At 36.1% G+C, this 25,402-nt stretch overlaps 1 protein-coding gene across 5 annotated transcripts in view; it reads left to right on the top strand.

Moving 5' to 3' along the window:
• Positions 1-23,907, top strand: part of TNKS2 (tankyrase 2) — a 31,236-nt gene extending 7,329 nt beyond the window's left edge. Inside the window, exons 4-28 of one of the 5 annotated variants that reach the window (XM_030486567.1) lie at positions 99-135; positions 442-517; positions 1,818-1,912; positions 3,085-3,151; positions 4,707-4,893; positions 5,795-5,916; positions 6,421-6,512; positions 6,610-6,688; positions 7,636-7,807; positions 8,520-8,599; positions 8,996-9,141; positions 9,548-9,713; positions 10,012-10,231; positions 10,650-10,759; positions 11,228-11,299; positions 11,482-11,670; positions 12,405-12,657; positions 13,289-13,371; positions 13,940-14,060; positions 16,218-16,315; positions 16,926-17,000; positions 18,055-18,160; positions 19,727-19,913; positions 21,158-21,314; positions 21,659-23,907. In XM_030486567.1, coding sequence (XP_030342427.1) covers positions 99-135; positions 442-517; positions 1,818-1,912; positions 3,085-3,151; positions 4,707-4,893; positions 5,795-5,916; positions 6,421-6,512; positions 6,610-6,688; positions 7,636-7,807; positions 8,520-8,599; positions 8,996-9,141; positions 9,548-9,713; positions 10,012-10,231; positions 10,650-10,759; positions 11,228-11,299; positions 11,482-11,670; positions 12,405-12,657; positions 13,289-13,371; positions 13,940-14,060; positions 16,218-16,315; positions 16,926-17,000; positions 18,055-18,160; positions 19,727-19,913; positions 21,158-21,314; positions 21,659-21,721 — 3,053 coding nt within the window. In that variant the 3' untranslated portion in view covers positions 21,722-23,907. Of the gene's footprint in view, positions 1-98; positions 136-441; positions 518-1,817; positions 1,913-3,084; positions 3,152-4,706; positions 4,894-5,794; positions 5,917-6,420; positions 6,513-6,609; positions 6,689-7,635; positions 7,808-8,519; positions 8,600-8,995; positions 9,142-9,547; positions 9,714-10,011; positions 10,232-10,649; positions 10,760-11,227; positions 11,300-11,481; positions 11,671-12,404; positions 12,658-13,288; positions 13,372-13,939; positions 14,061-16,217; positions 16,316-16,925; positions 17,001-18,054; positions 18,161-19,726; positions 19,914-21,157; positions 21,315-21,658 lie in introns of those variants that run through there. The other 4 variants (XR_003991477.1, XM_030486568.1, XM_030486569.1 and 1 more) reach the window with 4 other exon arrangements.
• The last annotated feature ends 1,495 nt before the right edge of the window (positions 23,908-25,402 follow it).

A 25,402-nucleotide genomic window follows, 5' to 3' on the forward strand; every position in this document is an offset into this window, starting at 1 on the left:
GCACTCATGTTCTCTAAAGTTTTGGAAGAGGAGGATAAGTAGTGAACTTCACATAGATAGGTATTTAACAACTAAAGAAACTCCCTTTTGTCTTCCAGGTGAATACAAGAAAGATGAACTCTTAGAAAGTGCCAGGTATGCACGTTTGGAATATAACTGTAATTTAGTTATACTTTTAGAATTGCATGTAATGACTATATATGTTGGCTTTTGAGCTGGCATTCCATCTAGATGCTAACATTTGGCTGTTATCTGTGAATAAAGCTACAAAAGTAGTTACATAAATGCATTTATTGTTTCATTTTAATGCCGACAACACATCAGTGAATGTATTGGTTCAAAATAGATCTGCCAAACATAGCAAGGAAAAATATAAAATATTAGAAGCTGTGAAAAACTGAAGTACAAATATTTCTGCCCATTTCATATCTTGTTTTTCAGGAGTGGAAATGAAGAAAAGATGATGTCTCTTCTTACACCATTAAATGTTAACTGTCATGCAAGTGATGGCAGAAAGGTATTTTTGTTCAAAACCTGATTTAAAATCAGTTCACTCTTATATGTTTCACAGTTATTATTTGACCAGACTTTAAGAATGGTAAACATAGAGTCTATCTATTTCCTTTGATATATGTGGGAAAATAAGATTGTTCCTCTCTAGCAGTGTAGCTGATTTTTTTGTTTGTTTGTTTTTTAACCTTAAAAGGACTATGTAGGTATTTCCATCTGGGAGCAATAAACAAACACCTTTTCAATTGGAACTTCTGCTTGACATTAGTATCTGCAGTGATAAAGAAGGGAGGCCTTCTCATATATTCTTATCACTAGCACAGAGAGATACACACAGGTCGCTTATTTTGCCATACAGCCTAGGCAGGTTATTGCTGCTGTTTCAGGAACAAGCTATTCATTGCTACAAGTATTGGTAAAGAACTACATGAAAAATGTTCAAAATCTGCATTCTAAAAAATCCTGATAGTCCCCTGGGTTCAGCCCCTGGCCTACTGAAAGTTTAGATTATTGAATATCAATTTTTGGCATCCTCATTGTTCTCATTAAGTATGTGTACTCATTCACTTAAGTTTTGTTTTAATTAGTTTCCCTGTTTAAGACTTTGTGGTAAGATTTTGGGATCTCCAGAACACCTACACATCTCTATTTTCTCATCTTCTACTTATGAGACTCATCCTCTAGGAACCATACAAACCCGGTTCAGTTAATGGGTTTGTAAAGGAAGAGCATGAGATTTCTCTTCACTAATTTGTAGCTCTGCCTGTGGTGCTGCTGATGGGAATGCTTGAGTGGGTTTGCTACAAAAGATCTTAGAGCGGTTACCTAACTGCTGTGTGGAGGGTGAGAATTTTCAAGAGAAGATTAAGTTACTGCACAGATGTGGATAACAATCTTGATAATTTTTAAACTTCATCTGTTGATTGGCAGGGAGACTTGTTAATAATTTAGCAGTTATCATTTCTAATGGCCATCTTATTTCCCCTTTCAGAAGGGCCCAGCAAAGTGTGTAGGCTAAAAGACAAAAACAGACCGCAGGACTCAAAAATCCTTTAAGAAGGTCTTCCTTGCCAGAATGTATTAGTGATGGAGTCAATTCAGGATTTGTGTTTCTGATGACTGTGAGAGTGGTCAGTAAACAATGAACATAGTTATCAAATGTCTGATTCAAACACTCTGGGTTTTTTTTAATGTTGCAATTATTTTAAGAATTTCAGTAATTAGTACTATTAAGTTTTGAAAAAAATGAATATAAAATCAACCCTTGATTTTGTGTTACTGATTAATTCTACATTCTGTCATTTCAGTCTACTCCTTTACATTTAGCAGCTGGGTATAACCGTGTAAAAATAGTACAGCTCTTACTGCAACATGGGGCTGACGTACATGCTAAGGATAAAGGGTAGGTTCATTTTTCATTTGTTCAGAATAAACAGAATTTGTTTAAAATTGAGAAAAACAACAGTATTACTCTTTTAGCTATGAAGAATTTCTAACTTGAGACCGTTACGTCATTTTTAACCTTTCTGTTATGACAAAAATGCAAAGTGTACAGGCTTAAGACTGATGAATCAGTAGAATCCAAGTTGAGCTAGCTATAGAGCATGCTGCCTTTTAGGTATCACTAGCCAAATTATTATCTCTTGTTTAATAAGTTCATACACCACTGTGAATGAAGTAATCAAATATTTCAATGATTGAATCAATCTTAATTTTCTTCTCACTTTTACGTTTCTGCATTTCTTTTTCTGCAAAAGAATTTGATAAAAATTGAAGATCTGTTTCACAGAGCTTTTATTTGGGCTACATTTTCAAGCATTTGGTTGCTATGTCAGGAAATGTAGTGAGATACAGGCATGCTAAGTTTAGTTACATAAAATATAATGAAAACCTAGTTTTAAAATGTGTATTCATGTACATTTAAGGTTATGCAAAGCAAACTCTTATTCCTCGTTTTTGCTAGGATCACTTCACTGCTACATAAATAGCTGCCTGATCAGACAGCTTTAATTGTCCCATTGGGGTTGGAATTCAGTTCTGTAATTTCTCCCTTACTAGCCCACAGTGAAAAAATTTGGGCCATTTCTCACTCGCTCCAAAGACCACTGGGTTTGAGAGTGTATGAAGTTGCCTCTAAAACCTCTGTGGCGCTGCTGTTATTGGAGAATAGTGTTCCTTAAACATTAGCCAGTAATACTTGGTTTTAGTTTCTAAGGGAGAAGATAATCTTACAGCAAAGTTCTTGTGAAAAAGGAAATAATTACTGTCACTTCCAAAAATCCCCTGCTTAGGGTTCTGAGTCTGAGCAGAACCACTTCATTTGCAGTAAGACCTTGCAATTAATTTCTCATCGTCTGATTATTTTAAATATTTATTGTTCTGAAAAATGCTGAAGATATTTTCTGGGTTCTTCTCCAGCTTCGTATTTCCCCTCAACTTCCTTCGAACATCTCTGATGATATTTTTGCAAAATGATCAAAGCGCAGCATAGTACCATTTGCAATGTTACAGATGCATTTGAAATTGAAATATGCATACTAAGATAATCATCCTCCCCCTTTCTCTCCTATATAGAGATTTGGTGCCACTTCACAATGCCTGTTCCTACGGTCATTATGAAGTAACAGAGCTCCTAGTAAAGGTTAGTCTTTGAAGAGATAAAATTGCACATTATTAAATAAGAACAGTTTATAATAGACTACTGCAAGTTGAATATATTTTATTGTTTTGTACTTAGATTTACAAAACTTAAAGAATGGTAGGCTGCTTTTGCTCTACATGTTAGTGTTTACTAAGCTGGAGCTACGGAACCTTCTGCTTGCAAGGAAGCTTTTTTCCTTATAAATGTGCTTTCTGTTTTTAACTCTTTGTGCTCCAAAACCGAATGCTTTTGTGCCACCAAGTAAACATTTCTTATATCAACCTTTCCACCCTCACTCAAAAAAAAAAAAAAAAAATACAAACCATAAAACAAACAAACAAAAAAACCAACAACAAACCAATTTTGGCAATAGAAAAGTATTTCAGAAGACAGAGGTTTTTGAAAATACTGGTAAAGATCATAAATGTTTTAAAATTAAGGAGTAATCAGCCTCTTAAGAGAATGAACTTTACAAAATTAATTCTGGCCCTAAACTGTAGCCTTCACGCCAAAGGAGGAGAAATGTGTCAATTTTTCTAACATAAGTGAACTCTTGGAACTGAAGTGGCTTATCTGGATTATGTTAATCTTAAAGCTAAAGTATGATGTGCATTAAACTAGTGGCTGGAAGATGTGGCCTGCAAAAACCTGAGTGTTGTCCACCAGGGGACTTTGTGCCCTTTCTCAGCTGCTACATCAAATTGTGATCGTTATAGCAGCTGGGGTGTTCTGTTAGATAAATCTACGTGTTTGGATGCTCAGGGAATAGCTGTTGTTGTTCTGTTATGTATGTCTCAGTCACCACTAATTCTGTGTGTCTTTCTATTGGTTTAGCAAAAATTAAGTAAACAAAAACTGAAATAAGCATATGTTGAAGTAAGTTCAGTCAAGGTGATATTTATTTTTTTTTAATTCAGAGGTCAGTTGTAAAGTGAATCTTTACAGTTGTACTGGACAAAGAAACCCTGTTGCTTAAACACTACTGTGTCATAACTGTCAAGTAGGGTTGTATTCCATCTTGGATTTCAGCTCCAGTGAATCTTGAATTATTTTTTGCAAAGCACTAAGGCTTTAACAGGAACAATGGGAAAGAGCATGTTCTATTAGACTGTTGAAGTCAACTTTGAGTACCTATCACCTTCTAGATACCTTGGCATTCATATCTTTGGGGATATTCACAGAACATGTATGTATCTTAGTGCAACTGTTCACTTATTCTAGAGCTTGTTCAAAGGTGATTTGGAGTATATGAATTCGGCTCTTTCTTCAATTAACAGACCTGTAGCAGAGCTACTCTTAGAGATTCTGGAGAAAGCCTGAAAAGACTACCCTGCCTTTGAATTCTTTGAATGTACCTATGAGACACCCGAAGATCAGAAACTGCAATGTGCTGAAATGTTGTATTATATTGAAAATTAATGTCTGGAGAATGTCTTGGATACAGTTTGCATAGAAGCATTGATTTTTATTTTAACGGTCTACTGCATTGAAACTAACGACAGAAGTCTTTCTAATTACATGGTTTTGATATTGCATCTTTTTTACCCCTTTCAAGCATGGAGCATGTGTGAATGCAATGGATCTGTGGCAGTTCACCCCTCTGCATGAAGCAGCTTCTAAGAACAGGGTGGAAGTATGTTCTCTTTTGTTAAGTTATGGTGCTGACCCAACACTGTTGAACTGTCACAACAAAAGCACCATTGATTTGGCTCCAACACCTCAATTAAAAGAACGATTAGCATGTGAGTATAAAGTGAGATCAGTTATTGATTGTAATGTGTACTTACGTTCCCTAGACAAGCGACCTACCAGAAATCAGATTTGGAAAATGCTTATACTTTCCTAGCAATTGTACTGTTGGACAGTACATTACACTGTTTATAATTTGGGATTGCTACATTTGTCTGAATCTAGGCATTTAAAATAATTTTATGGTCAGTTTTATAATCATGTAGTTATGATGGGGTTTGTAACTTTTCTTTCCTGAACGACCTTGCCAGTACACTTTCATTTTCCATACTTGGTCCTTTCATTGCATCAAGACTGTTGAAATATTCATTTTTATTCCACTGTTTTATTTGGAGAAAAGAAAAAGCATAACTGTTTAGAATGCTGAATATGTTTGAATATGCCACAATTGCTGGAAGGTCAGAGAAATTGATAAAAGACATAGCCTTTCGTCCAGCAGACTTAAGGAGTTGGAAAGAATGCCCTCAAATCGTGTCCTTGAGTGGCCAAACAGTAACCTTCTGTGATATGTGCAAAATTATCAGTAAATACTACATTAGACTTCATGTTAGCATCTAGAAATGGTTTTTCAAAGACAGGTCAGGAGTAGAGCCTTGTATATGCTTGAATTGGTACATATGTGAAGAGTGGAAACTAGAACAGTGGCAAGTAAAATAGTTCCTGTTCAGCCAGCTTGGATATCTCTGGCTTTGGTTTAGAAACAAAGCACATTCATTTAACTTAGCTAACAAGTTCTGTCAAGTGATGTAAAAGGTTAAGTCTGAGTTGGAAATGTCTGCACTGTGGCCTGCGGAATAAAATGAATATTTTTATCTAAGTGAAAGAAATAATCTTCTTGATCCTTCTCAAGTTAAGGAGTGTAACCTGCTCTTATGTATCTATTTCTTTTTAAAGATGAATTCAAAGGTCACTCACTGCTACAGGCTGCAAGAGAATCAGATGTAGCTCGTATAAAGAAACATCTTTCTTTGGAGACAGTGAACTTCAAGCATCCTCAAACACATGAGACGGCATTGGTAATATTTCAGGATTTATTAATTATTTGCATGTATTGTGACTGAACTAAATGTACTAGGTAATAGTTCAGAACTGAAAATTTCAGTGTCAAGCAATGTAATTCAAACCAACGTGGAATATCCAGTGTCTAGTTAAATAACATTAATATTTTGTTGTTAAGGTTAATGTTAAGACTAAATTGCCTGTTTAATTTGTCTAAATGACTGTTTCTCTTTTTCTGTAGAATAGTCTAGTTTTAAGCAACAGCAAGCTTACATATGCGAGCTTTGTTTGTAAAGCATGAAGGTTTCTAGCAATTATTGGGGAGGGAGCTCTGGAAAATGCCAGAGTAAATACAAAAGCCTGTGTGGAATCTCCCAAATTAATAAGCTTCTACATGTTTTGTTGGGGTTTTTTTCTGTTGACTAGGCACGTAACCAGCTCTTAACTGCCAGCTGATCAGCAAGCAGTAAAACCTGTATATTGCTAGCTAGTTGTAATGCTACACTTTTTAATGTTCTCAGCACTGTGCTGCTGCATCTCCATATCCCAGGAGAAAACAAGTATGTGAATTGCTACTGAGGAAAGGAGCCAACATCAATGAAAAAACAAAAGAGTGAGTGGTTACAAATGAATGCTCTAAACTTCTTGTTTAGAAGATTTTGCAAAATGCGTTTTGAATTATTATTCTGTTTTGGTTTTTTTTTTTTAAGCTTCTTGACTCCTCTGCATGTGGCATCAGAAAAGGCTCATAATGATGTTGTTGAAGTAGTTGTGAAACATGAAGCTAAGGTATGAGCTACTATTCATACTTCTTTTTTTGAGGTTTGCCTACTACGTAGGTTTTCATACCATGAGAATGGACAACCCTATGCATTGAGGCATCTTGTTGGTTTGGTCCTATTTTATAAGAAGCGTGAATGTAGTTCTCACTGTTAACTGAAAGCTTGTAGAGTGTCTTATTCAGTGTTTATTCAGTGATTCAGTCATAGTGAAATGCTTAAGGAAAGAAAAAAGTGGGGGATATATATGAACAACAAGAAGCTAGACTAACCTGTGTAACAGGTAGACTTTATGTGATGTTGTGTGCAGTAAAAATTGCAGTGAAGGCAAATGTTAAATCATAACACAGTGTTTAGTTCAAATTTGCACAAAAAGAGAAAATGGAAAGGAGCTACTCTCTAATGCTTGAGTCCTCCAGAACTAGAACTGAATCTCTCGTGGGAATTTGGTTACAGCCTGACTGCAGTGGAGTTTCCAAAGCAATGATCAAAACCAGGGCATGGTAGAGAATACAAGTAACCTTTGCGTGCAGAGTTTTAAATTGTTAAATACACCTTGACTAAAACGCACAGAAAGTTCTGTCTGAAAAAACACAATAAGCCAATGCATGTAAAAGCTGTTCTACAGTGTTGGCACTGAGGATTTGTGCTGCCGTGAGTAAAATAATGGCAGTAAAATAATAACTTCTGTATGCGGTTAAATTCTGTAACTGTTTCTGCTGGATTGTCCACATGCCTCTAAAGGGGGGCTATTCTTCCCCAGTAAATGCAGTTATAACTTTATGAACTGCTTTTGTTTAAATTTTATCTCTTGAAATGTCATGCCTTTTGGAAATGTGCTGAATATTCAGCACATTTATTTAATTAAAGTCAGAAGAATACTTGTGAAATGCTCTCAGTCAGCAATGGAAGCAGCTTTAAGTTTCAATGGTGGTGCTTCTTGTCTGTTATTTTTAGGTTAATGCATTAGATAACCTTGGCCAGACCTCTCTTCATAGAGCAGCACATTGTGGTCATCTTCAGACATGCAAGTTGCTGTTGAGTTCTGGATGCGATCCTTCCATTGTGTCTCTGCAGGGCTTTACAGCCTTACAAATGGGGACTGAAAGTGTGCAACAGCTACTACAAGGTATAACTGATTTAGTCAACATCCATTTCTGAAGTAATGTGGTGCTTCATTTTTCTTGCCATTTCAAGTGCTGTCAAGAAATAATGGTGAATAGAAGTCAGGGGAAAAAAAAAAAGGGCCTTCTACAAAAGACAGTACTGGGTTGTGCAGTTCTTATTCTATAACCAGGTTCATAGGGAGACTGCCTACTCTAGGTGTAGTTAAAGTATCATATGCTCTCTAGTATTCAGTTCAACAGATGATTAGAGGTGCACAGAATGGTTTCATGGTTTCATAGCCACCTGGAATGATTATAGAAAAATCCAGAGGTAGGGAGGGGGGAATCTTTTAAATAGAAAATTAGTTTCAGAAGCAAAAAATGACTGCTTTGTATTTGTGAGCAGAAGCAATGTGGTACATGAATTTTCAAGAGTAGTGTTTGGACACTGTACACATAGGTAAGCTAATTCTGAAACTGAAATAAGAATGCTTAGTTGGTTCCACAGTACTTCAAAATAGATAGGAAGCATGTTGCTAAAGGCAACTTGCAAAGCACTATTAGAGATAATATCTGCAGTTGTAGGTAGTAACAATAATATATATATTATATTGTCTATAATAGGTTAACTTTTTTTTAAAGGGATATAGTTGAAATACTCAAATGATTTCCTGTCTTAACAAATTCCTTCAGCTGTATACACTTACCTTTCGTGCAACCTCATTTATTTTGCAGAAGGTATCCCATTAGGTAATTCTGATGCAGATCGACAGTTGCTGGAGGCTGCAAAGGCTGGAGATGTGGATACTGTAAAAGTAAGCTTAAAGCTGTCCTAAGAACAAGAGGGAATTATATCCCGAACTATAAATTCACAAAATAAGCAAACAGCCCTTCATTGGCTGCTTTAGAGTTGTGATCTCTGTTCCAAAACCTTTGTATTGCACAAATATTACAGATGACAAAATTTAATATTCACTGCCTCCAAACGTTTGTCTATATAAAAATCATGTGAATTTGGGAGGAGGGAGTGTTTAGTTATTTTTTTTCTTTGCAAGCAATCTGTGAAAATTAATCATTTTATGTAAAAAAAAAAATTAAGAAATCTTTTTAATGCAAAAAGTTTTTTAAAATTAAATGTGTATAATGTTACTAAATTAAAATATGACAGTACTATATATTGTGATGTCTGTTTTGTTTTGGTCATTTCACAGAAACTATGTACAGTGCAAAGTGTGAACTGCAGAGATATTGAAGGACGTCAGTCCACACCACTTCATTTTGCAGCTGGATATAATAGAGTATCCGTTGTCGAATATCTTCTTCAGCATGGAGCTGACGTGCATGCAAAAGATAAGGGGTAAATATTTGAATGTATATTTTCTTGCAATTGTAATTGCTGATAACTTTCAGCTCTTGAACATTGCTAGCTGGTAAGCATCCCGTCTTTCAACTATTTTATTTTCATCTAAAGTTCTGTTAGATGTTCAGAGTATCCACGAAAGCATTTGGCAGTACTTGAGGCTAGAGTGTCAAGAATTTCTCTGGCCCTGTGTTTTTACATCTCTTCAGTGCCACTGCTGATGGCATTTTTACTGCTTTGGCAGTAGATATTCCTACTGTATTAGACTATTGTGGGAAATTAAAAAAAAAATCAAAACTGTTATGGTTCGATTGTTGAAGGTGCATTGTGCTTTAAGTTTGTATCACTTTGTGAAGAAAGACCCAAGTTTAAAGATAATTTATCTTTTTTTAATTGTTTCCAGAGGACTTGTCCCTTTACATAACGCTTGCTCGTATGGTCACTATGAAGTTGCAGAACTGCTAGTTAAACATGGTGCAGTTGTCAATGTAGCTGACTTGTGGAAATTCACTCCCTTGCATGAAGCTGCAGCAAAAGGAAAATACGAGATTTGCAAACTCCTGTTACAGGTATTACATATGCTGGAGAGAGGTTACTTTCTTTTCTTTCTTGTTCAGTCTGAAATGTGATTGGACTTCTTTGAAAAATTGATTTGTATTTTGTGGTTTCTTAATTGTAGGTAAATGCATGTTTTCAGTAAAAAGGATACTACTGGCAACTACGTTGTCCTTTTTCACACAGTACATGGAAGGCTCTCTGAAGGGTCTGAATATGTGTCAGAATATTTGGTCAGTGAGGCATAAGATACCTAAGATGCAATGTATTTATTCTACTTACATACTTACCACCTGTTTTTGATGTGCATAGCATGGAGCTGATCCTACAAAGAAAAATAGAGATGGAAATACTCCACTAGACCTTGTTAAAGATGGTGATACTGATATTCAAGACCTACTTAGAGGAGATGCAGCTCTCCTAGATGCTGCCAAGAAGGGTTGCTTGGCCCGAGTGAAAAAGCTTTGTTCACCTGACAATGTCAACTGTCGGGACACACAAGGACGGCATTCAACACCACTACATTTAGCAGGTCTGTGTTTTAATTAAGCGGTTTGATAAGTTACTAGTTACTGTGGCTGAACTTCCTGTGTCTAAGCAAGTTTGGAGTGTAGCCTCAAGCTAGGGGATTCCGTATTTTCTCTTTAAGAAAAGGATTAGTATTTTATGCATATTAATCCTATGTTGCTCTTCTAAACTCCTTAATGACTTCAGTTTCCTATTCTGTCTAGCCAGAGAGGATCTTTTATTGTTTACTAGCAGACGTTTTAAACCGAAATACTCTTAAATAGGGTGAAACTGTCCTCACTAATAGATAATAAATACACTATCTTCACTGCTATTGACATCTTAACTTGCAAGTAGTTCAAGTGAATTGCTACTTCTGTATAGCCTGTTGAGGATGTTTTTTTAACATGTTCCATTTATTCTGTCCTTTTGCAACATTCCAGCTGGATACAACAATTTAGAGGTTGCAGAGTACCTGTTACAGCATGGAGCAGATGTGAATGCACAGGATAAAGGAGGTTTGATTCCTCTGCATAATGCTGCATCTTATGGGGTAAATATCTCAAACTTTGTGAGGCTTTATTTATTTTTAAATAAATAAATGAGGTGGTACATTTCAGTGACAGCATTGTGAGCCAATACTTTCTAGAAAGCTTTTGCCATTGAGTTGTAATGTGATCTTACTTGTAAAACACACAAAAATAATTTCATCATAGTCAGCTGATTGTATAGGTGAAGACTCTTCCGAATTTGTAAAATTATGGTTGGAGTTTACAGAATTATCTGAAAATGAACAGTTAGAAAGCCAGCAGCCTGAAAGCTGTTCCATGAAATGCGTTTTCTTACCTGTGCTAGTCAAATTTTATCAGCAACATCTCATTTTCACTTACGTGGGTGGTGTTGAGACACTAACTGGTTTTGTATACTTCCTGGATCTTTGTGTTCAGATAAGAGTTTTTATTCAAAACAGTTAGGAGTACTTTCCAAACTAGAAGTTCAAATTCATGCTTTTTTCCTTCAGATTCCCCTGGATTTGGGATTCTGTTGTAGTCTGTCCTTTTTTCACAAGAGAAGAAATCTTAACTTTTTACTGGTATGTTACTGGTGAGGAAGAAAATACCTTGTTTAGTACATTTTTTTTAATCATAATGAAAAAGTAAATGTATTTTAAGAAAATACAGAATGAAGATTACAGAGAAGTATCAGTATAATAGTTCTAAGTTAGTTTAATACACTGTGGTACCTTGAAATTTATCAGGTGTTCTTATTTTCCAGCATGTTGATGTAGCAGCTTTACTTATAAAGTATAATGCATGTGTGAATGCTACGGACAAATGGGCTTTCACACCTCTGCATGAAGCAGCCCAGAAAGGAAGGACACAGCTTTGTGCCTTGTTACTGGCACATGGGGCTGATCCTACTCTGAAAAACCAAGAAGGACAAACGCCATTGGACCTGGTCACTGTAAGTGATGGGGCTCTTGTTGGGAAATCTGTGCTTACCTGCCATTTGGGGCAGCTCATCTGAAAACTGTCCTAAAAAAAAGTAATACATCAACTTCTGTAAAAATCTAAAATACTGTGATTTCTCTGGTGTGTATATGTATCTGGTAAGGAAAGCCAGCAGAGCCTTTATAAACCTTCCTGAGATATTTTCTTGTGCTAGACTTTTTATTTCAAGATGAGGCGGGGGACAGCACAAACAAACAAAACCCACACGCCCCCAAAAGGAATTCATGCTTATGATTTGATGCTTTTAATTACGTGTTTATATTTTGACTACAACAAAAATTGTGGCAATACATTGTAAGCAAACTTTGTAGCAACATAAATTTAAGAAGCTATCTGCTGTTAAGTTTTTGGATTTTTTTTTTTTCCCCTAAGTATTACAATACAATTCCAAGTCGCACTCAAGAGTAACTGTTTTGTTTTGTAAATTCTGGTTGCCGTTAGAAGCTTTTGCTTGGTTTTCCTAGCAAATGTCTTCTGTTTAGATGACCTTAAAGTTTTTTAGAAGTATCGAAGTCTCTACTTTCTATCTTATTACAGTTTTTATTTATAAACATTTTACAGTTTCATGTATGCTGTTGTCACAAAAGGCCATTCATAAAAGAGTCTGGAATAATGATAATGCATTATAGAAAAAAACAATGTGTAAAAGTGTTCCTCTGTTTTACTAAGTTGCTTTCTGTTATTTAGGCAGATGATGTCAGTGCATTATTGACAGCGGCAATGCCTCCTTCCGCCTTACCGACTTGCTACAAACCTCAGGTTATAAGTGTGTCTCAGACTACAGGTTCTGCAGCTGATTCCCTGTCTTCTGTTCCATCCAGTCCATCCAGTCTGTCTGCTGCAAGTAGTCTTGACAACTTGTCTGGTAGTTTTTCTGAACTTCCTTCTGTTGTTGCTACAAACAGTGCAGAAGGAGGTACTGTTCTGGAGAAGAAAGAAGGTGAGGCTTTCTCAGTTAGGAATGAATAACATTTTCTACTGTATGGTAAAAAGAACACACAAGTGCCCACACATGCATACAGTTACTGTAACATATGCAGTATCTGTATTCCTTATGATGTCTCATTAACGATGAACAGATGTCTAAAAGTCTTGTATATGATTTTAGTACTTTCCCATTGTAGAATCTTTAAAATGTTCCTTTTTTGCTGTACAAAACCAAAATGGTGAATTGTGTTTTAAAAGAGAGGTCAAATGAAACTTGGCTCTATACCAAGCAGTATTTTACTACAAACTTTAGTTTCCAAGAGCCTGTTCTTGGATCAGATATCTTGAAAAGTTTACTTCTATAATGTTTTATTTCTCAAAATATTTGCTGTTTGAACATGCATTTCTGCACATTAGTTGCTTATTTTGTGGAAGCACAAAGACTGTTCTTGAGGGGGATAGAAATCTGAGAGTGTTAGGGTAGATTAGGTAATAGTTGCCACTGGTTAGTTAGGTACTTATTCCCCACCTGCAAAAGACCAGGAATTTTGTCTCTCTCATTGTTGCCACAGACTATGAGATGCGTGTTCTTTATTTTACAATAGGTGTATGAATGTTCATTGTGAATTTTTCTTCTTACGCAGTTTCAGGTGTGGATTTTAGCATAAACCAGTTTGTGCGGAACCTTGGCCTTGAACATCTAATTGACATATTTGAGAGAGAACAGGTACGTAGCTATATTTATTTCCAAATACTCAGCTAGAAAGCAAGGGAATAAATACTGACTGTTTAAAATAACATCATGAGACAGGTTTAAAATGAGTGAATATCAGAATGAGTGGAATGAAGGAAAGGAGTGTAACTGGAGTTGTAAAATTGTTATCCAGTATCAATACAGATGAAAATACCTGTCTATGTAAAGAAACTGGGAGCAATAATGTCTATATCAGTTTGAGAGTGTAGGCATGTTTCCTTTCAGCAGTATAAATGGCGGAGTAAATAAGTAGTCAGTGCTGCTTAGTCATTTCTGGGTTTGTTTCTATTGGCTTGGATACATCTAAAAATTGTATTTCTCAGTCAGAAATGTGATCCTTGCGAACAATATGAATTACATAAATGTAGTGTGTAGCATATTTATATAAAGACGTTTGGAGTAAAAGTAAAGTTTCCAATGTTTGTGTTCTTTTCACACTTGCTTTTTATCTCAACTACAGTTAAGTATTTTCAGTGTCATTCACAGCTGTTCTAGTCTGTTTCTTGTGTTGTACAAAAAAATGGTGTTGCTTTCATTATAGATAACACTGGATGTATTGGTTGAAATGGGACACAAAGAATTGAAGGAAATTGGAATTAATGCCTATGGACATAGGCATAAAATCATTAAAGGAGTTGAAAGACTCATTTCTGGACAACAAGGTATATAGCTGTTTCAAATTGTTCTGTAAGACTTTAAAGCCTTTAAAGAATCCATTTCTATAAATGCTTTAGGTTAAATGGCACTTCAAACGGTGTCTTCTGACTTGAAACATGAGCGCTTTTACTTGTGCTGTGACTCTTGCCTTTTAGTTCTCTTCCTCCCCTGCCTCCTCTCCCACTTTGTGATCACTGTTTTGTGTTTATTCAGGTAAAGTGTAGATCTTGCGCAAAATGATTGTAAGCTTTTTGAGGTAGGGAATATTTATCTTTATCAGAGCAGTCTGGCTCTGTACGAGACAAACCTTTTTTTCTTCCTTGTTTCACTGAAACATCACTTACTATTGTTTTGCTGTGTTGCATAGAAATAGCATAAATTAGTTAGAATTCAGAAGATTTTTTTCCCCTCTTGAGACACCATTTGTGAATTCTCATTCTAAAATCTGCACACCATAGTAATGAGTCACTATCCCAAGCTCTAAATTACTTTTTCCTCCTTAAAACAGTATTAACCAAGCCTTGAGATGATCCTTTTCCTAGCGATGAAGTGTTTAAGCAAATCTTCATAATTTTGTCTTAATTGTCAAATGATTTTTTGACAGATTCATTGGGTATTTTGGATAGAAGTTACTTTCAAGGTATCATTTCATTGTCTGAGTTTTAAGTTTACCCGACTGGTAATCATATACTGGTTTTGCCTTCCAAGTAGACGTGATATATTTTTGAGCATGTGTATGTTTGTACATATTTTGATGTTTTAATATAGACAATGTCAAACATCTAAATCCTTCACCACTCCCACCCCTATTCTTTCTAAACTCTTGCTGTCTAGCCATAAGAGGACTGACATTTTCATTTATTACTTTAACCGCAGGCAAAAGTACTTAAATTGAATATTTCAACAGCCCTTGATTTTCTTTCTAGGGTGTGTTTCGGGGGTGGGGAGGATTGTTGCCGTTAGGTTGTTCTGTCAGTTTTCTGTATCTTGCCCTTGGGCTCTTGCACTCAGGTATGTTTTCATTAGTATTTTGGCATCTCCTCCTGAACACAATTATTGCTATTATTCTGAGGTTGGGGCTTTTCTGGAAGAGCTTTATTTTGGTTCTTTCTTGCCAGTTTTTTGCTCCTGAACACACTGTTCCAGTTGCACGCTGCTAGCATGAGGCTTCTGACTCTGGGTGAACGTGTAATTTCCCGTTTCCCCACATTACTCCTTTCTAGAGAGATTATCTAACTCTGGTCACCTGCTAGTTGTCTGGGAAGGCCATGAGCAAGAAGACATCTGATACACACTGTCTTTGTATTCTTACATCCAGAAATTACATTTCTATTACTTGCCAGTTGTGATGGAAGTCTGTACGCAAATTGACAATGGGTTCCACATAAAATGTCTTTCTTTTTGGCGCGGGGAGGTGGGGTGGGTCATATTTGGAATGATAGAGAAGTTTACGCATTCAATATCAGGCTCAGGCCTTTTAGGTTCACAGACTACCGTAGTTCTTTCATCAGCTCTTTCTGCATGATACATTGGAAAAATATTCCTGCTGAATTAGTGCTTCAAGTCAGTTCTCTTGTTCATGATGCCACTGACATAAGTAGGTATGGAATCTGCACAGGGACAGGTTGCTCACTGTTTCACTGCCTAGAGTTTAAATGAACTCTTAAGTAAGCAATTGCTTATATATAGTTTCCCTGTCACGTGTATTAATATATTGAGCTAAGCACAGATAAATGGGTTAGTGTCTGAAGTGTTTATTCTTGCTGAAAGAATGATTGATCTGTATCCACAGATCAATGAAACTTACTGCAGTTGATCTGCATCCAGACCCAGCCGCTGTGCTTCTCATGGCATTTATAGTGTATGCATGGTAGTATGTGGGTGGAGGTTATAAACAGAGATGCTGAAAAAGTTTGTTTGAAACTAATAAAATTACTTAAGCGATCACCCTTTGACATCCACAAAAAAGTACATGGCTGTTGGAAGGCAATTAAAGTAATTGGTAATCTTTGTCTTCCTTAGCAGCTAACCTCTTCATTTTGTAAACTCAGTTGTGAGAAAATCTTCCGTTTAAAAAGAAAGATTTCTTGCTGGTTATCATTCAAAATCAGCAGTCTTCAAGCAGTTTCTGAAACTGTTGTTATGTTTTGTTACATTCACAGGATTAAACCCATACCTGACTCTCAATACTTCTGGTAGCGGAACTATTCTCATAGATCTTTCCACTGAAGATAAGGAATTTCAATCAGTAGAAGAAGAGGTACGCCTTTCTTTGTAGCCTCTCGCTATTTTTGTTATTTCTATTCAAGTAGATAAAGAAGTATTGCTAGACAATTTAGCAATACAATGAACATTGCTTAGCCTAAGAAAAACTTCCATAAGGATACTTCAAATCTTCAGCTCTGACCGCACCACTTACAATCTGTGCTTATGATATCTGTAACTTTTTTCTTACTTATTACTGCTTGTAGTATTTTTAAAACCTCTATTATATAGAAAAGCTCTTTGATATAAAGTATAAATTCTATGCTACAAATTGCCGATCTGTTAGACACAGGTTTAAGTCATTTCCTTCCAAAGTGTCATCATCACACAGGACAAAATTCTGAAGAAATAATATTCTAAATAGAATAGTGGCAATCTTTTTCAGTTTGAAAACTAGACCATAGACTCTTCAAGATACGTTTTTTAAACCTGTTCATGTGCATCCATATAATCTGGCATTACTTAATATGCAGGTGTTGCCTAAAAAATTCTTGTATTATTATTAAGAAAAAATCCATTCTGTTAATTATTTGATTGGGTGAATGATGTGTGTTTTGAACGTGCTCTGAAGCAAATTGATCCTTCTTAAAATTCTCATTCTTCAGATGCAGAGTACTGTCCGAGAGCATAGGGATGGAGGACATGCTGGCGGGGTCTTCAACAGATACAACATCTTAAAGGTAACTGTTGCATTTTTATGGTCAGTGGTTATGCCTTTAGAGTTTTGGCTGAAAATAAAATGCCCGTAAAATGTTCTACATTTTTTTTTGAGTTCCATAATGTGGTACGATGTGCCGTTCTGAGACATGCACAGGAAAAAAGATCATCTTCCAGGCAAATCCCAAGAGTCAGATTATATAGAAAAGTGCTTATGAATTAATAGTCATTAAGAAATATTATCAGAAATTGACATAGAAGGACCTCACAGAAAACTGCAGAATGTTTGGAAAAAAAAGACAGAAGGTTTTATAGGAGACAGAAGAAGGTTTCTGGTGAAGGAATATCAGGGGGGAAAAAACAGCAAGAAGTGAAAGCAAAACTCGTGAAGCATGGAAGCAAGGGCACCTATTTTGGCTTGATTTAGCACCAAGGAAGCTTAAAACAGCAGGCAGTAGACAACCTTGCGTTAAACAATTTAGTGGAATTTTGGGTTGTATTCTTTTTTCCCTGAAGAAATTGTCATTTTCATTAATATGATAGATTTTGATTTGCAAGTGTTACTAAGTTTTAGTCTGAACTGATGTTACAGTTTCCCCAGTAAAACTGATAAGCTGTATCTCCAAACATAAGGCTTTGCCAGTGTCCAGCATACCTCTGCTGCGTAATTTACTTTCTTTTTGAAGTGTTCTAGAAGTCCTAATGGAAGACACTTCTTTGTTTACTAGATGATCTTTTTACTAACGGTTTGGCGTCAAGCTATGTTTGGAACGATACTTGAGTAGAATTGTGACTAAGCCTGCTAAATTTAAATTAAGAAGTATTGCCCAACAGATGGTTTAAATGAATTGATTCTTAATTAAGCATATAATTAGGATTTCCTTAAGTTATGCTACAACAATCAGCTTCTGCAGGAGAAGTTAGAGAATTTGTTTCATTGAGTTCTAAGGAAGGTTTTCTTGTTTAAGTGGCAGTGTAAGTGTACTGTGGTATAGCTGCTATAGGTTAAACATCTGTCAAGTAAAGTAAATGGAAGTTGTCAGTTTCAGGATGGAACTTATATTTTGACTGTTTCAGATTCAGAAAGTGTGCAACAAAAAACTATGGGAAAGATACACTCACAGAAGGAAAGAGGTCTCTGAAGAGAATCATAACCATGCTAATGAAAGGATGCTGTTTCATGGTGAGACACTGAAATGCACCTCATGAACTCATTTCACCATCAATGCTCTACTGGAGGGTTTCTCCTGTCTTGAATTTTCTCAGTGGAAATAGGTTCTAAGTTTTGCATGAGTTTTATATGGACAAGTGTTTGTGTGTGTCCCAGTGGGGAAATAAAATGCAATGCATCTTTCTTCTGAAATTGGCATCTCCTTGTCCCTCCCCAGAGAAGACATCAAAGATATAAGTGAAAACATTTTAGCAGTTAATGAATGGAGAATAAGGAGTGTGCCCCCTCCTTGGTTGAGTTACTAATTCTGCTCTATCAGAATGACCAAAGTGATTAAGGGTCAAACTTTATTATGCTACGGGTTGTTTTCGGATGGGATTTTTTTGTTTTCTTATTTTTATAATTTGATAAGTTCTTGTTTATCTTTCCAGAAAGTTAGCTTATAATTAACAAATTAAAACCAATTGTGCATAAAAATACATAGTTTGATCTTAGGAGCAAATTAAGCAAGTTCACAGTACATCCTCACAAATGAAAGCTCCATAGTTCCCAACATAATACATTAGCATTGGAAGAAGCAATGACACAATAATTAGCTGCTTGCCCAACCTTGTAGATATCTAAATCCTGTCTTTTGACTGTGGTCTGTACCCTTGTGCGAGGAAACAATCCATTAATGGAATGAACTGGTTTTTAAAGGAAAGTCTGCAATTAGCTAGATAACAAAATTATCGCTGGAACAAAGCAATTAATGCCTTTTGAGTGTTCTACTTTTTTTAAGTCTTTAGTTTATATACTTTTTTTAAAAGCATTAGCATGTCTGTAACCACACATGCCAGTTGCAGAAGATAAAAAGCAATTGTCACAAGTTTCTGTCATTCTCATCTGGAATGCTTTGCTGCATATAAGGTTTTATCATCTAGGACAGAGAATAAGGTTTTGGATTATTTTCACTGTAATTCCTAGCGTAACTCTTAAGTTACATGCTCTTTTAGAACAGCGTTTCTCTAAAAGTGCTTGCATATTTATATATACTGTTATAAAAATCCTTACTAAAAAAAAAGGAATAATGCACTTTTTGTGAAAATTAAGGGGTATCAGGTGTCCTGTGATGCAGAGTCCAACCATTTTGAACAGATTATTCTTTAAGGCTAAATTTTATGACCATTGCAAGCAAATAAATACTGGTTTACATTTATTGCTTTTTAAATGCAATCTCCTTAGTATTAGGAAGAAGGAGGGATTTGCGTAGCTATGTATTTGATGAATCTTGGTTAAAATGAAGCTCTACCAAAGGGAGTACAGATTCATAGAGCCTTCTCTTGCAGCAAGAGTTGTCTCGGATGTTATCCTTTGTAAATCTTTGTTAAAAATGTACACTTATCAGCTACTGTCCTTTGTATAATATCTCTAGCAAATTGGCTGAGTAAATCGGAGGTCAGAACTTCTGGAGATTGATTTCCTTGTGTGTGTAGAAAAAAGGTACCAAAAAAAAAAAAAGGTTGGGAATAGATGGTTGAATTGTGACAAAAATCTCTGTATACTGTATTTTCAGTATTTTTACTTCCTTTCTCTTAGGCTCCCCGTTTGTGAATGCCATCATTCACAAAGGCTTTGATGAGAGACATGCCTACATAGGTGGCATGTTTGGAGCTGGGATTTATTTTGCTGAAAATTCTTCCAAAAGCAATCAATATGTGTATGGAATTGGAGGTGGCACTGGGTGTCCAATACACAAAGATAGATCTTGTTATGTTTGCCACAGGTAAGTCCTTGCGAATAATCTGATTTTGCCTTTGTATATTGTACTATAGACCATCAAGTCAGCAGAGTCTCTGTGAAGAAAGATTTGCTTGTTAACCAAACCTTCCCAGCACTCACTATATGCCAGGCCTAATAGAGACTTTCAGATGTTTAAGTCTTTAAAGAAACTTCAACCATCTGCAGTGCATTTAACCAACTTTTGCTGATAACTTATTGTAAAAATCAGACTTGGGTAGCCAGAGAGTGAAGAGGATCTGGTAGATGCTTGTGTGAAAGATGCAGCAATGTGAGGGTTTAGTCTATTGCCTATTACAGAGAAAGGAGAAATTCAGTGGTATTCAGATATTCAATATTGCTGTATTTCTTTGATGATGATGTACTTTGTAACAGTTAGACCCCGCATCACTGCTGCTTCACACACTAAAATACAGCCGTGGATTTGTGGACTCTACCACTGATTGAGTTCTTAAATCCACTTTTCTGCAGAACACCTGTTGCGTTTTATTGATACCATTAGTTCAGAATAAAGTTACTCCTCATGGAATTCATTGCAGAACTGTCTAATTTCAAGCAGCAGAATATTTTGTGTGTGTCTGTGCATAGTGTTTTGCATTGGTATCACAGGGATAAGGTCGTTCTTCCAGTTCCCTTCCTGGAGTTTCTGCCCCTTTTCACATTGCTTACTCTTTTTGGCACTGTCAAATAAAGTAAGTAGTCTTACAGAGTTAGAGAAGGTGGCGGAGTCTTTTCATGCTTTCTAAAGTTTTGAATAAGAAGGGGTTTTTTGTCTTGAGTTAGAAAGCAAAAGTTTTGGCTGAGCAAAATGGTACATAACGTTAGTTTACAAAAATGCTGAGATTCTGTTGCCATTACAGTAGTACATACCTAAAGAAATACTCTTATTCTGCTTTTTTAAAGTGAAAACAGCATACTGACAGATGCTAGTATGAGGTATTTCATGTTGACCTAGAGTTTGTACTTGGCCTTGATTTGGCTGTTAGATACAAATCTAGTGTTAGAACACAAGTGAATTAAGGTGGGAGAGGGAACACCCTCAGAAAACCAGGGAGCATAACTTTTGTCCTTCAAAACAGAGCTTTACAATTTTATGAATTACAAAGAATGACTGAAGTGGCTTTGAAGTTCCACTGTTCTCCTCAAGTAAAAGTTTCAAATTCTGAAGAGGGTTTTCCTGGAGCTTCACAAACATTGTGTATTCATCATCCTTTTTGCCTTTTAACACAGGCAATTGCTGTTTTGTCGTGTAACACTGGGCAAGTCTTTCCTGCAGTTCAGTGCTATGAAAATGGCTCATTCTCCCCCAGGACATCACTCAGTTACTGGAAGGCCCAGTGTAAATGGATTGGCATTGGCAGAATATGTCATTTACAGAGGGGAGCAGGTAAATAACATTTGGTTTTTCGGATTTGTTTGTTTGGTTGGTTGGTTGGTTTTTTTTTTTTAAGGCATGTAATATGTTGGGGTTTTGGTTTTTTGTTTTTTGGTGGGTTTGGGTTTTTTCTTTCTTTTGAGGTGCTAGGACTTGCTTTTGTCTTAAAACAAACTCCAGCTGTGGTTGCAGGTGAAAGGATCAGTTTCCTGAATGCTCCAGGCTTTTTACCTTTGATATTTTGCCTTTTTTTCTTTGGCATAAATAACATTTTTTCCCCTCTCTAGGAAACACTCTGAATTTATCCAGTAAATGAAATGAAATTGTAATAAAGAACGTGTGTGTCGCTCTTTCAGGCTTATCCAGAATACTTGATCACTTACCAGATTATGAAACCTGAAACCACCACTGAAGCTTAAGACAAGTTACTTGTGGGAAACCATCAGACTTTGGATGCGAAGATACCAATGGCTGCCATCCTGTTAATTATAAGTTGTTGAAAAACTTTCATCCACAGGTGGTGTGGTAGCAAATGTGAACAAAATATACCATTTTTGACTTGATAAAGCTTTAATAATGTACAGTATGTTTTCTAAAATTTCAGAAATGTCCTCTTTTTCAGCACTTTAACAGATACCATTCCAGGCATAAACTGGGGTTTGGCTGTACTAAATTATAAACAAAAATTAACTTGAAACAATGGTTTTATACAATACTGCATTGAAATTTAGCAGAAGTTGTAATGCTCTATACAGGAATGCATTTTACTAATATTGTGTTCTTTAAAACACTGCATTTACACTGAAAACGTTTTCATTTGTAAAACTGTAAATAAGAGCTTTTGTACTAGCCTGGTATTTATTTACATTGCTTTGTAATATAAGTGTTTTAGAACTGCAACCTTGTACAAAATGTTTTTTCCAGATATTGGTTTGTTCATCTGTGTTTTCTCATGCACGATAAATTTGAAAAGCCAATTTTTTTCAGGGTTTATCACTTATTTCTGAGGGAGAAAGCAAATTTTATCTGAAGAGGTTTAGAAATATGCAACTTTGGATTGAATACACAAATTTTTGTTCTGTATTTTAATTTATGAAAAACACATTCCTGGGAATGATGGTCTATGAAAATAGAATGTTCCAGCTGAATACTAAAGTGTTTTTCCAGCTACTTCCTAGAGTTGCATATTTTATTTCTGTAAAGTGTCTTCTGAAGTTTTTTATTTAACTATAGGTATAGTTAACCTGTATCCTCACTTCAAGGCTAGTAGACCTTGCAAGTTACAGTTTCAGTAAATTATTTTCTTTGAATGTAGTTGGAAAATTAACCTCAAGGAGGTCTTTCTTGAGTTCCTCTTGCTTACATTTAAGCCAGGAAGTTAAATAGTTTATTCCTAATATGAGGGCAAACAACTTGGCCTTTTTTTGTATGCTTATTTTGGTAAATTAATCTACCTGTTGGTGCCCTCGGGATACGAGTATTGTGAGGTGGAAATGTTAAAAACCATCCTGTCATCTCCTGTGTTTCTTCCATGTTAACATTCAAGCTGTAGTTGAAGCAGGTGTGTAGAAGTGTGTTTATCTGCAGTGCTTTTGGCTGAGTGGAACTGGTCGGAGTGCAAGGTCCTGCTCCCTGTGCTCGGCCGGCTGGGCGAGGAGTGTGTAAGCGGGACGAGCAGCTCTTGCAGCAGTGTTTGGTTGGTTACCAGGGCCTTTGGTAGCCCTGGTAAGACTGCTTGAATGGAGGAAGAGTGCAAAAGGTACAACCCCCTTCTCAAGTCTCCTTCGGGGTTACTGAATGCGCCGATCGGTTTGGTCAGCCCTGTCGTAGCTCTCTTGTGTATTCTGCTTCTCTTCCATCTGCAGTTTTTACCTACATATTTCAAAAATATGTAAATACAAATTATAGTTCATTTGGGGTTAAAGTGGTTAGGAGTATATTTTAGTTGTTTTATATTTCTACATACAAGACGCTGTCCCAGAAGACAATTTGTTTGCAGGGCATGTTATCATACCATGGTTTTAAATGTAGTAACTGGTCAAGATAATGAAATCGTCTTGCTGATGTGGTGGTTATGTGATTATGCTCTATGTAAAAATGTATTGAACCTTACCCAGTTATGTGGGGAATCTGAATAATAAGAATAACTCTTGCAGAAAGTAATATTGGCTATGAATAAAAAAGGCTTTGATTTTTTTAGGTACTTTCTCCCAGCATGTTGCCTGTTCCTTAGGTATAGTAATGCTGGAATTGGTGTTCATGCAAAATCTGTTAAGTATGTTTAAAACTTTTTTGTAATTGCTAAAATGCTTCATTCTCTATGAATGATCACTTAATGTCTTGTAAAATATTGTGGTATGATAGCATTTTAAGTGATACCACAATGCTGGTTTTGTCTGTTTGGGGATTTTTTGAGCTGTTTTTTTGCATGACATACCTTGCACTCTGAAGATGGAAGCTGTAATGATTTGATAATGCTGACTATTGAGGTGAACCTTTAATCTCTTGTGCAATTAGTTCTGCTTTACTCATCTTGAAGTGTCTTTCCATGTACTGTATGACATTCCATATCCATTTAACACTAAATAAATTTAATTCACTGGTTTTCTGGTAGCATGGGAGTAATTACAGATGTAGTATGTCAACCCATTGTTTTAAATGCAAGCATGCACAATACTATAACAAACTACATCAATAGAGGCAAAATTAATTGCATTAACTAGAAAAGCTTTAAATGTGGATGAAAAACTGTACTGTGAAAACATGTCATTTGGTATATGGCTAACTAACAGCTTTAGCTATCAGTGAAAATGTTCTAATAATAAATCCAGAAGTAAGCTTTAACTTATGCATTTAAAACTCCGTTATATGGTCCAAAACTTAAAAAGAAAGCTGCCTTACATTGGTTTTGTAAAATGAAAAGTAACCTGCAATGTCTTACCTTACAGATAACTACATAGGTAGCAGTATGATACCTACATGAGCAACAACAAAAGTACTGCTTAGATCACATGTAGTGCAGTGAGTATTTTATTTCAGTAAGACCACTGACATGGTAGGAGATTTCCAAACCAGACTTGTGTAGATGATTTAAATAGATGTGAGCACTAGAGGGCAGGAAAGCAAAAGTTTACTAAGATCAAGGGTAATTAAAATCTTTACAGTATCCTGAGAATACAACTTCTGAGAAAATTGCTTCTGAAAATACCACCTATCGAGGCTGTAAAAAATTAGAATTAGCTTTCTGTTCTGCATTAGTTTTTGGGGTTTTTTAAACTAAGCAGTTTGTATGAAAACAAGTGCTGCAGCTAAGTAAATTGAAAATGTTAGGGTTTTTTCTTAAAAGCTTTACTCATAACTTAGACCTTAGTTCTTTGAAATTAAAAAATAATTTAGCCAGACTCTTCTGTCACACTGAAAAACTTAAGATTATTTGTACAATGTACATTCAAGAAGTATGTTGGCACTAATTTAGAATAGAAAGGTGTGTCTCCTGTACCTTGAACTTGCTTGTTAAACACCATGCTGTGTCTGTATGTGTGCGTATATATGAGTACACAAACACACACTAGTTCACTCTCTCACTCCATTCACCAAGAAGCAGAGAAAAAGCTGAGAGAGTGACTGTTCCAGCAAACCACCATTGTCAGTGAGGGTGCTGCAGCCCAGGAGCCATTTCCCCTTCTTGTCTCCTGAACTTGATGTAGTAAAACAGTTTTTCTCTTTTACTGGAAACAATAACAGCATCCCATGGTTGGCTTGCCTTGTGCCTTCCAGTGAAACAACGATAAAGGCTTGGTTTGTACTTATCTAATGCAACAATACAGCAGACTGCTTTCTTACCTCAATGAACTGAAAAATCAGACTGACTGAGATCTGCCCCTCTCTGATTCTTGGAGCTGTGCTTTTCCTGCACGCACTGAGGTTGCAGTAGGAGGTGGTGTCAGCAAGAGAAGTGCTATAGTTGAGGGTGTAGAGGGAGGTGTGTGCCTCCCTTTGCTCGTCTCCAGCAAGCATTAGCAATGGTACTCTGAGAGTATCAAGGGATTTCTTCCCTCTGCTTGTGGCTCACTAGATGAGGAAAAGCTGCAGGCAGACAG

Source organism: Strigops habroptila, chromosome 5 (genome assembly GCF_004027225.2).
Source record: "Strigops habroptila isolate Jane chromosome 5, bStrHab1.2.pri, whole genome shotgun sequence".
Taxonomy (NCBI): Eukaryota; Metazoa; Chordata; class Aves; order Psittaciformes; family Psittacidae; genus Strigops; species Strigops habroptila.